Here is a 12,205-nt window from a genome sequence, read left to right as displayed (position 1 = left end):
TCCACTGTACAGGTAACAGTTACTGTTATATAGATCCACTGTACAGGTAACAGTTATATAGATCCACTGTACAGGTAACAATTACTGTTATATAGATCCACTGTACAGGTAACAATTACTGTTATATAGATCCACTGTACAGGTAACAGTTACTGTTATATAGATCCACTGTACAGGTAAACTGTACTCTAGTTTAGACTCTAGTTTAGGATCTAGTTTAGACTCTAGTTTAGACACTAGATTTGCAGGCCCAGACTCTAGTTTAGACTCTAGTTTAGGATCTAGTTTAGAATCTAGTTTAGACACTAGATTTGCAGGCCCAGACTCTAGTTTAGACTCTAGTTTAGACTTTAGTTTAGAATCTAGTTTAGACTCTAGATTTGCAGGCCCAGACTCTAGTGTAGATTCTAGTTTAGACACTAGATTTGCAGGTCCAAACTCTAGTTCAGACTCCAGATTTGCAGTCCCAGACTAGTTTAGAATCTAGTTTAGACTCTAGTTTAGATTCTGGAGTTGCAGGCCTAGACTATAGTTTAGACTCTAGTTTAGACTCTAGATTTTCAGTCCCAGACTAGTTTAGACTCTAGTTTAGACTCTAGATTTTCAGTCCCAGACTAGTTTAGACTCTAGTTTAGACTCTAGATTTTCAGTCCCAGACTAGTTTAGAATCTAGTTTAGACTCTAGTTTAGATTCTGGAGTTGCAGGCCTAGACTATAGTTTAGACTCTAGTTTAGACTCTAGATTTTCAGTCCCAGACTAGTTTAGACTCTAGTTTAGACTCTAGATTTTCAGTCCCAGACTAGTTTAGACTCTAGTTTAGACTCTAGATTTTCAGTCCCAGACTAGTTTAGAATCTAGTTTAGATTCTAGACTAGAGTTGCAAGCCCAGACACTAGATTATTCTCTAGCTTTACAGACCCAGACCGTAATTTAGATTAACAGAGGGAGATGACTGACCAGTTCAGTGTTACATAAGAGTGTTTAAACCTCAGGGTCATTGACCAACGCTGTTACCAGAAACAGGCTTCAGTCTCAATGACTGTTTCTGCTTGTGCACCCACTTGTGTTAATGTTTGTGCGATTGTCTCATGACTAAGCCAAACCTCCATATTACCAACTCACACTGAAGATGTCAAGATGTCTGTGTCCCCTCCCCAGAGAGTGTCTGCTGTACCCCAGTATCTCTGAGGAACCAGCTATATGTGTTCCCTCCCCAGATAGTGTCTGCTGTACCCCAGTATCTCTGAGGAACCAGCTATATGTGTTCCCTCCCCAGAGAGTGTCTGCTGTACCCCAGTATCTCTGAGGGACCAGCTATATGTGTTTCCTCCCCAGATAGAGATACTGGGGTACAGCAGACACTATCTGGGGAGGGAACACATATAGCTGGTTCCTCAGAGATACTGGGGTACAGCAGACACTATCTGGGGAGGGAACACATATAGCTGGTTCCTCAGAGATACTGGGGTACAGCAGACACTCTCTGGGGAGGGAACACATATAGCTGGTTTCTCAGAGATACTGGGGTACAGCAGACACGGAGAAACCAGCTATATGTGTTCCCTCCCCAGATAGTGTCTGCTGTACCCCAGTATCTCTGAGGAACCAGCTATATGTGTTCCCTCCCCAGATAGTGTCTGCTGTACCCCAGTATCTCTGAGAAACCAGCTATATGTGTCCCCTCCCCAGAGAGTGTCTGCTGTACCCCAGTATCTCTGAGGAACCAGCTATATGTGTCCCCTCCCCAGAGAGTGTCTGCTGTACCCCAGTATCTCTGAGGAACCAGCTATATGTGTTCCCTCCCCAGAGAGTGTCTGCTGTACCCCAGTATCTCTGAGGAACCAGCTATATGTGTTCCCTCCCCAGAGAGTGTCTGCTGTACCCCAGTATCTCTGAGGAACCAGCTATATGTGTTCCCTCCCCAGAGAGTGTCTGCTGTACCCCAGTATCTCTGAGGAACCAGCTATATGTGTTCCCTCCCCAGAGAGTGTCTGCTGTACCCCAGTATCTCTGAGGGACCAGCTATATGTGTTCCCTCCCCAGAGAGTGTCTGCTGTACCCAGTATCTCTGAGGAACCAGCTATATGTGTTCCCTCCCCAGAGAGTGTCTGCTGTACCCCAGTATCTCTGAGGGACCAGCTATATGTGTTCCCTCCCCAGAGAGTGTCTGCTGTACCCCAGTATCTCTGAAGAACCAGCTATATGTGTTCCCTCCCCAGATAGTGTCTGCTGTACCCCAGTATCTCTGAGGGACCAGCTATATGTGTTCCCTCCCCAGATAGTGTCTGCTGTACCCCAGTATCTCTGAGGGACCAGCTATATGTGTTCCCTCCCCAGATAGTGTCTGCTGTACCCCAGTATCTGTGAAGAACCAGCTATATGTGTTCCCTCCCCAGAGAGTGTCTGCTGTATCCCAGTATCTCTGAGAAACCAGCTAAATATGTTCCCTCCCCAGATATCAATGAGTGTCTGCTGTACCCCAGTATCTGTGAAGAACCGGCTAAATGTGTCAACAACCCTGGCATGTATGAGTGCCAGTGTCCCCCGGGCTTCAGTTACAACTTCACCTTGCGTTCCTGTTTGGGTGAGATGCCACTCCACTGTACCCACACTGACCACATGAGAAAGACACTATCACAGACAGGAACATGTTAATTTAACTCGTCAGGTCAGTTATGAACAAGTTCTTATTTACAATGACGGCCCTAGGAACAGTGGGTTAACTGGTCTAGGAACAGTGGGTTAACTAGTCTAGGAACAGTGGGTTAACTGGTCAAGGAACAGTGGGTTAACTGGTCTATGAACAGTGGGTTAACTGGTCTAGGAACAGTGGTTTAACTGGTCTAGGAACAGTGGTTTAACTGGTCTAGGAACAGTTGGTTAACTGGTCTAGGAACAGTGGGTTAACTGGTCTAGGAACAGTGGGTTAACTGGTCTAGGAACAGTGGGTTAACTGGTCTAGGAACAGTGGGTTAACTGCCTTGTTCAAGGGCAGAACAACAGATTTTTACCTTGTCAGCTCAGGGATTCGATCTTGCAACCTTTCGGTTACTGGCCCAACTCTGTAACCACTAGGCTACCTGCCGCCTCTACACTCTAACCAATAGGATACCTGCCTCTACACTCTAACCACTAGGTTACCTGCCTCCTCTACACTCTAACCACTAGGCTACCTGCCTCCTCTACACTCTAACCACTAGGCTACCTGCCGCCTCTACACTCTAACCACTAGGCTACCTGCCGCCTCTACACTCTAACCACTAGGCTACCTGCCGCCTCTACACTCTCACCACTAGGCTACCTGCCATCTCTACACTCTAACCACTAGGCTACCTGCCTCCTCTACACTCTAACCACTAGGCTACCTGCCTCCTCTACACTCTCACCACTAGGCTACCTGCCTCCTCTACACTCTAACCACTAGTCTACCTGCCATCTCTACACTCTAACCACTAGGCTACCTGCCGCCTCTACACTCTAACCACTAGGCTACCTGCCGCCCCTACACTCTAACCACTAGGTTACCTGCCTCCTCTACACTCTAACCACTAGGTTACCTGCCTCCTCTACACTCTAACCACTAGGCTACCTGCCGCCTCTACACTCTAACCACTAGGCTACCTGCCTCCTCTACACTCTATCCACTAGGCTACCTGCCTCCTCTACACTCTAACCACTAGGCTACCTGCCTCCTCTACACTCTAACCACTAGGCTACCTGCCGCCTCTACACTCTAACCACTAGGCTACCTGCCTCCTCTACACTCTAACCACTAGGCTACCTGCCTCCTCTACACTCTAACCACTAGGCTACCTGCCTCCTCTACACTCTAACCACTAGGCTACCTGCCTCCTCTACACTCTAACCACTAGGCTACCTGCCTCCTCTACACTCTAACCACTAGGCTACCTGCCGCCTCTACACTCTATCCACTAGGCTACCTGCCGCCCCTAAATATACAGTCTGACAAATTAAAAAAATGTCAGAGACAATTATATTCAAGGACCTAATGGAACTTTTGGTATCAACTGATCTTAAACCTGACCCTGTACCTCCTGTAATGACCTCTGACCTCTACCCTCTCCGCCTGACGCTCGTGGTTGTCCCCAGATGTCGACGAGTGCGAGGTGGGCGTGTGTGAGGGCGTGTGTGTGAACACGATGGGTAGCTACTCCTGCCGCTGCGAAGGTCGTCAGGGCCTGCGGTTAGCGGAGGACCAGCGTTCCTGCGAGGAGGTGCCGGTGTGTGTCCAGCTCTACGACTACAAACACTCTGAGATGCTGTACCTGGGAGAACAATTCACCGGAGGGCCTGTCATATACCTCCGCTTCAGACTACCGGAGAACACCAAGTAAGGGGGTTTAAACACACCGAGGCAGAGACAGACATGCAGTCCTGTTCACTCTAGAAGAACAAGCATTTCGCTACACTCGCATTAACATCTGCTAACCATGTGTATGTGACAAATACATTTGATTTGATTTGACTACACAACTGTACCCTAAATCGTCTGGGTCGTCTGGGTCGTGTGTCTCCAGGTTTGCTGCAGAGTTTGACTTCCGGACGTTTGATCCAGAAGGGGTGGTTCTGTACGCAGAGTCTTCCCAGGACTCGTGGTTCATGCTGGGGCTGAGGGGAGGACGGATCGAGGTCCAGTTCAAGACCCAGCACTCCCTGAAGGTCACCAGCGGGGGCAAGGCCATCAACGACGGACAGTGGCATGTGGTAAGACTGGCTCGTGGATTACATCACTGATTACGTTTTACTGTCTCTAGCTGGTTATATTAGTCATCTGTCCAACCTTACTGTCTCTAGCTGGTTATATTAGTCACCTCGGTTTTTCGGATGACTGCCTTGCCTGGTTCACCAATTACTTTGCAGACAGAGTTCAGTGTGTCAAATCGGAGGGCATGCTGTCCGGTCCTCTGGCAGTCTCTATGGGGGTGCCACAGGGTTCAATTCTCGGGCCGACTCTTTTCTCTGTATATATCAATGATGTTTCTCATGCTGCGGGCGATTCCCTGATCCACCTCTACGCAGACGACACCATTCTATATACTTCCGGCCCGTCCTTGGACACTGTGCTATCTAACCTCCAAACGAGCTTCAATGCCATACAGCACTCCTTCCGTGGCCTCCAACTGCTCTTAAACGCTAGTAAAACCAAATGCATGCTTTTCAACCGTTCGCTGCCTGCACCCGCACGCCTGACCAGCATCACCACCCTGGATGGTTCCGACCTTGAATATGTGGACATCTATAAGTACCTAGGTGTCTGGCTAGACTCTAAACTCTCCTTCCAGACCCATATCAAACATCTCCAATCGAAAATCAAATCAAGAGTCGGCTTTCTATTCCGCAACAAAGCCTCCTTCACTCACGCCGCCAAACTTACCCTAGTAAAACTGACTATCCTACCGATCCTCGACTTCGGCGATGTCATCTACAAAATTGCTTCCAACACTCTACTCAGCAAACTGGATGCAGTTTATCACAGTGCCATCCGTTTTGTCACTAAAGCACCTTATACCACCCACCACTGCGACTTGTATGCTCTAATCGGCTGGCCCTCGCTACATATTCGTCGCCAGACCCACTGGCTCCAGCTCATCTACAAGTCCATGCTAGGTAAAGCTCCGCCTTATCTCAGTTCACTGGTTACGATGGCAACACCCATCCGTAGCACGCGCTCCAGCAGGTGTATCTCACTGATCATCCCTAAAGCCAACACCTCATTTGGCCGCCTTTCGTTCCAGTTCTCTGCTGCCTGTGATTGGAACGAATTGCAAAAATCGCTGAAGTTGGAGACTTTTATCTCCCTCACCAACTTCAAACATCTGCTATCTGAGCAGCTAACCGATCGCTGCAGCTGTACATAGTCTATTGGTAAATAGCCCACCCATTTTCACCTACCTCATCCCCATACTGTTTTTATTTATTTATTTTTCTGCTCTTTTGCACACCAATATCTCTACCTTTACATAACCATCTGATCATTTATCACTCCAGTGTTAATCTGCATAATTGTAATTATTTGCCTACCTTCTCATGCCTTTTGCACACAATGTATATATAGACTCCCCTTTTTTCTACTGTGTTATTGACTTGTTAATTGTTTACTCCATGTGTAACTCTGTGTTGTCTGTTCACACTGCTATGCCTTATCTTGGCCAGGTCGCAGTTGCAAATGAGAACTTGTTCTCAACTAGCCTACCTGGTTAAATAAAGGTGAAATAAAAAATAAAATAAACCTGTCCAACCTGACTGTCTCTAGCTGGTTATATTAGTCCTCTGTCCAACCTGACTGTCTCTAGCTGGTTATGTTAGTCTTCTGTCCAACCTGAATGTCTCTAGCTGGTTATATTAGTCCTCTGTCCAACCTGACTGTCTCTAGCTGGTTATATTAGTCCTCTGTCCAACCTGACTGTCTCTAGCTGGTTATATTAGTCCTCTGTCCAACCTGACTGTCTCTAGCTGGTTATATTAGTCCTCTGTCCAACCTGACTATCTCTAGCTGGTTATATTAGTCCTCTGTCCAACCTGACTGTCTCTAGCTGGTTATATTAGTCCTCTGTCCAACCTTACTGTCTCTAGCTGGTTATATTAGTCCTCTGTCCAACCTTACTGTCTCTAGCTGGTTATATTAGTCACCTGTCCAACCTGACTGTCTCTAGCTGGTTATATTAGTCACCTGTCCAACCTTACTGTCTCTAGCTGGTTATATTAGTCCTCTGTCCAACCTGACTGCCTCTAGCTGGTTATATTAGTCCTCTGTCCAACCTGACTGTCTCTAGCTGGTTATATTAGTCCTCTGTCCAACCTGACTGTCTATAGCTGGTTATATTAGTCACCTGTCCAACCTGACTGTCTCTAGCTGGTTATATTAGTCACCTGTCCAACATGACTGCCTCTAGCTGGTTATATTAGTCCTCTGTCCAACCTGACTGTCTCTAGCTGGTTATATTAGTCCTCTGTCCAACCTGACTGTCTCTAGCTGGTTATATTAGTCCTCTGTCCAACCTGACTATCTCTAGCTGGTTATATTAGTCCTCTGTCCAACCTGACTGTCTCTAGCTGGTTATATTAGTCCTCTGTCCAACCTGACTGTCTCTAGCTGGTTATATTAGTCCTCTGTCCAACCTGACTGTCTCTAGCTGGTTATATTAGTCACCTGTCCAACCTGACTGTCTCTAGCTGGTTATATTAGTCCTCTGTCCAACCTGACTGTCTCTAGCTGGTTATATTAGTCACCTGTCCAACATGACTGCCTCTAGCTGGTTATATTAGTCACCTGTCCAACCTGACTGTCTCTAGCTGGTTATATTAGTCACCTGTCCAACATGACTACCTGTCTTTTTTTTGCTCCGATGTGTTTAATCTCAATCCAGTGTTAAGATGATGATGTTACAGTTGAAGTCAGAAGTTTACATCCACTTAGGTTGGAGTCATTAAAACTCGTTTTTCAACCACTCCACAAATGTCTTGTTAACAAACTATAGTTTTGGCAAGTCGGTTAGGACATCTACTTTGTGCATGACACAAGTTATTTTTCCAACATTTGTTTACAGACAGAGTATTTCACTTATAATTCGCTGTATCACAATTCCAGTGAGTCAGAAGTTTACATACACTAAATTGACTGTGCCTTTTAAACAGCTTGGAAAATTCCAGAAAATGATGTCATGGCTTAAGAAGCTTCTGATTGGCTAATTAACATAATTTGAGCCAATTGGAGGTGTACCTGTGGATGTATTTCAAGGCCTACCTTCAAACTCAGTGCCTCTTTGCTTGACATCATGGGAAAATCTAAAGAAATCAGCCAAGACCTCAGGAAAAAATTGTAGACCTCCACAAGTTTGGTTCATCCTTGGGAGCAATTTCCAAACGCCTGGAGGTATCACATTCATCTGCACAAACAATAGTACGCAAGTATAAACACCATGGGACCACGCAGTCGTCATACCGCTCAGGAAGGAGACACGTTCTGTCTCCTAGAGATGAACGTACTTTGGTGCGAAAAGTGCAAATCAATCCCAGAACAACAGCAAAGGACCTTGTGAAGATGCTAGAGGAAACAGGTACAAAAGTATCTATATCCACAGTAAAACGAGTCCTATATCGACATAACCTGAAAGGCCGCTCAGCAAGGAAGAAACCCCTGCTCCAAAACATCTCATCAGTCAGGAAGTTAAAGCTTGGTCGCAAATGGGTCTTCCAAATGGACAAAGCCCCCAAGCATACTTCCAAAATTGTGGCAAAATGGCTTAAGGACAACAAAGTCAAGGTATTGGAGTGACCATCACAAAGCCCTGACCTCAATCCCATAGAAAATGTGTGGGCAGAACTGAAAAAGCGTCTGCGAGCAAGGACGTCTACAAACCTGACTCTGTCAGGAGGAATGGGCCAAAACTCAACAAACTTCTTGTGGGAAGCTTGTGGGGGGCTACCTGAAATGTTTGACCCAAGTTTAACAATTTAAATGCAATGCTACCTGATAGGTAGTTGAGTATATGTAAACTTCCGACCCACTGGGAATGTGATGGAAGAAATAAAAGCTCAAATAAATCATTCTCTCAACTATTATTCTGACATTTCACATTCTTAAAATAAAGTGGTGATCCTAACTGACCTAAGACAGGGAATTTTTACAAGGATTAAATGTCAGGAATTGTGAAACACTGAGTTTAAATGTATTTGGCTATGTAAACTTCCGACTTCAACTGTATATACAGTACCAGTCAACAGTTTGGACACACCTACTCATTCAAGGGTTTTTCTTTATTTTTACTATTTTCTACATCGTCGAATAATAGTGAAGACATCAAAACTATGAAATAACACATATGGGATAATGTAGTAACCAAAAAAGTGTTTAGCAAATAATTCTTCAAAGTAGCCACCCTTTTCCTTGATGACAGCTTTGCACACACTTGACATTCTCTCAACCAGCTTCACCTGGAATGCTTTTCCAACAGTCTTGAAGGAGTTCCCACATGTGCTGAGCACTTGTTGACTGCTTTGAAGAATCTCAAATATAAAATATATTTTGATTTGTTTACTCTACAATGTAGGAAATAGTAAAAATAAAGAAAACCCCTGCACTGAGTAGGTGTGTCCAAACTTTTAACTGGTACTCTTATATATGAGGGGTTGGAAATGACATTGATAGAAGCCACATTCTATCACAATATACCACAATATATCACAATATATCACAATATACCACAATATACCACAATATACCACAATATACCACAATCTATCACAATATACCACAATCTATCAAATCTATCACAATATACCACAATCTATCACAATATACCACAATCTATCAAATCTATCACAATATACCACAATCTATCACAATCTACCACAATCTATCACAATAATTTTGTTGTTGGTATGTAATGTTGTAGTTGTGTATTGTTGTTGTTGTTGCTATGTAATGTTGTTATTGTTTTGTAATATTGTTGTTGTTGTGTAATGTTGTTGTTGTGTAATGTTGTTGTTGTGTAATGTTGTTGTTGTCGTGTAATGTTGTTGTGTAATGTTGTTGTCGTGTAATGTTGTTGTTGTGTAATGTTGTTGTTGTCGTGTAATGTTGTTTTGTAATGTTGTTGTCGTGTAATGTTGTTGTGTAATGTTGTTGTGTAATGTTGTTGTTGTGTAATGTTGTTGTTGTCGTGTAATGTTGTTGTGTAATGTTGTTGTTGTGTAATGTTGTTGTAGATCTCAGTAGATGAACTAGAGTCCAGTATCAGTGTTAAGATCAGTAAGGAAGCTGTGATGAGCATCAACAGCCCTGAGAGTCTCTTCACGTCCGTCAACGGGAAACTGGAGACCAAGGTGTACATCGCAGGGCTGCCCAACCGCACCGACAGCGTCATCAAACCGGTAAACAGCCCGCTGCCGCAACACCACAACCACAGAACAACCACAGAACAACCATAGAACAACCACACCACAACCACAGAACAACCACAGAACAACCACACCACAACCACAGAACAACCACAGAACAACCACACCACAACCACAGAACAACCACAGAACAACCATAGAACAACCACACCACAACCATAGAACAACCACAGAACAACAACACCACAACCACACCACAACCACAGAACAACCACAGAACAACCACACCACAACCACAGAACACCCACAGAACACCCACAGAACAACCACAGAACAACCACACAACAACCATAGAACAACCATAGAACAACCACAGAACAACCACACCACCACAGAACAACCACAGAACAACCACAGAACAACCACAGAACAACCACACCACAACCACACCACAGAACAACCACACCACAACCACAGAACAACCACACCACAACCACAGAACAACCATAGAACAACCACAGAACAACCACACCACAACCACACCACAACCACAGAACAACCATAGAACAACCACAGAACAACCATAGAACAACCATCATACAACCACCTGATGACATTGATGTGACCCCTGTACAGATCAACCCTCGTCTGGACGGGTGTATCCGGGGCTGGAACCTGATGAACCAGGGGGCGTCTGGGGTCAAAGAGGTCATTCAGGAGAAGAAGACTAAACACTGTTTCCTGCACGTAGAGAGAGGAACCTACTTCACTGGGGCAGGACTGGCTCACTTCAACGTAGACTACAGTGAGTAGTGTACACTAGACTGGCTCACTTCAACATTGACTACAGTGAGTAGTGGACACTAGACTGGCTCACTTCAACGTAGACTACAGTGAGTAGTGTACACTAGACTGGCTCCCTTCAACGTAGACTACAGTGAGTAGTGTACACTAGACTGGCTCACTTCAACACAGACTACAGTGAGTAGTGTACACTAGACTGGCTCACTTCAACGTAGACTACAGTGAGTAGTGTACACTAGACTGGCTCACTTCAACGTAGACTACAGTGAGTAGTGTACACTATAGACTGGCTCACTTCAACGTAGACTACAGTGAGTAGTGTAAACTAGACTGGCTCACTTCAACATTAGACTACACAGAGTAGTGTACACTAGACTGGCTCACTTCAGCATAGACTACAGTGAGTAGTGTACACTAGACTGGCTCACTTCAACATAGACTACAGTGAGTAGTGTACACTAGACTGGCTCCCTTCAACGTAGACTACAGTGAGTAGTGTACACTAGACTGGCTCACTTCAACGTAGACTACAGTGAGTAAGTAGTGTACACTAGACTGGCTCACTTCAACGTAGACTACAGTGAGTAGTGTACACTAGACTGGCTCCCTTCAACGTAGACTACAGTGAGTAGTGTACACTAGACTGGCTCACTTCAACGTAGACTACAGTGAGTAGTGTACACTAGACTGGCTCCCTTCAGCATAGACTACAGTGAGTAGTGTACACTAGACTGGCTCACTTCAACATAGACTACAGTGAGTAGTGTACACTAGACTGGCTCCCTTCAACATAGACTACAGTGAGTAGTGTACACTAGACTGGCTCACTTCAACATAGACTACAGTGAGTAAGTAGTGTACACTAGACTGGCTCACTTCAACGTAGACTACAGTGAGTAGTGTACACTAGACTGGCTCACTTCAACATAGACTACAGTGAGTAGTGTACACTAGACTGGCTCACTTCAACGTAGACTACAGTGAGTAGTGTACACTAGACTGGCTCACTTCAACGTAGACTACAGTGAGTAGTGTACACTAGACTGGCTCACTTCAACATTAGACTACAGTGAGTAGTGTACACTAGACTGGCTCACTTCAACGTAGACTACAGTGAGTAGTGTACACTAGACTGGCTCACTTCAACGTAGACTACAGTGAGTAAGTAGTGTACACTAGACTGGCTCACTTCAACATAGACTACAGTGAGTAGTGTACACTAGACTGGCTCACTTCAACATAGACTACAGTGAGTAGTGTACACTAGACTGGCTCACTTCAACGTAGACTACAGTGAGTAGTGTACACTAGACTGGCTCACTTCAACATAGACTACAGTGAGTAGTGTACACTAGACTGGCTCACTTCAACATAGACTACAGTGAGTAGTGTACACTAGACTGGCTCACTTCAACATAGACTACAGTGAGTAGTGTACACTAGACTGGCTCACTTCAATATAGACTACAGTGAGTAGTGTACACTAGACTGGCTCACTTCAACGTAGACTACAGTAAGTAGTGTACACTAGACTGGCTC

At 45.0% G+C, this 12,205-nt stretch overlaps 2 protein-coding genes across 2 annotated transcripts in view; both read left to right on the top strand.

Annotated features, from left to right (window-relative positions):
- The window catches only part of LOC139372956 (general transcription factor II-I repeat domain-containing protein 2-like), a 979,173-nt gene that overhangs the window by 269,958 nt on the left and 697,010 nt on the right, over positions 1–12,205 (top strand). The window lies entirely within an intron of this gene.
- Positions 1–12,205, top strand: part of LOC139372951 (vitamin K-dependent protein S-like) — a 34,120-nt gene that overhangs the window by 17,812 nt on the left and 4,103 nt on the right. The window contains exons 7-11 of the mRNA XM_071112843.1: positions 2,457–2,585; positions 4,112–4,352; positions 4,540–4,726; positions 9,731–9,895; positions 10,499–10,667. Of these exons, the coding sequence (XP_070968944.1) occupies positions 2,457–2,585; positions 4,112–4,352; positions 4,540–4,726; positions 9,731–9,895; positions 10,499–10,667 (891 nt within the window). The remainder of the gene's footprint in view (positions 1–2,456; positions 2,586–4,111; positions 4,353–4,539; positions 4,727–9,730; positions 9,896–10,498; positions 10,668–12,205) is intronic.

This window comes from Oncorhynchus clarkii, chromosome 18 (assembly GCF_045791955.1).
Source record: "Oncorhynchus clarkii lewisi isolate Uvic-CL-2024 chromosome 18, UVic_Ocla_1.0, whole genome shotgun sequence".
In the NCBI taxonomy this organism is placed as follows: domain Eukaryota; kingdom Metazoa; phylum Chordata; class Actinopteri; order Salmoniformes; family Salmonidae; genus Oncorhynchus; species Oncorhynchus clarkii.
This window is presented reverse-complemented; position numbering and strand designations above follow the sequence as displayed.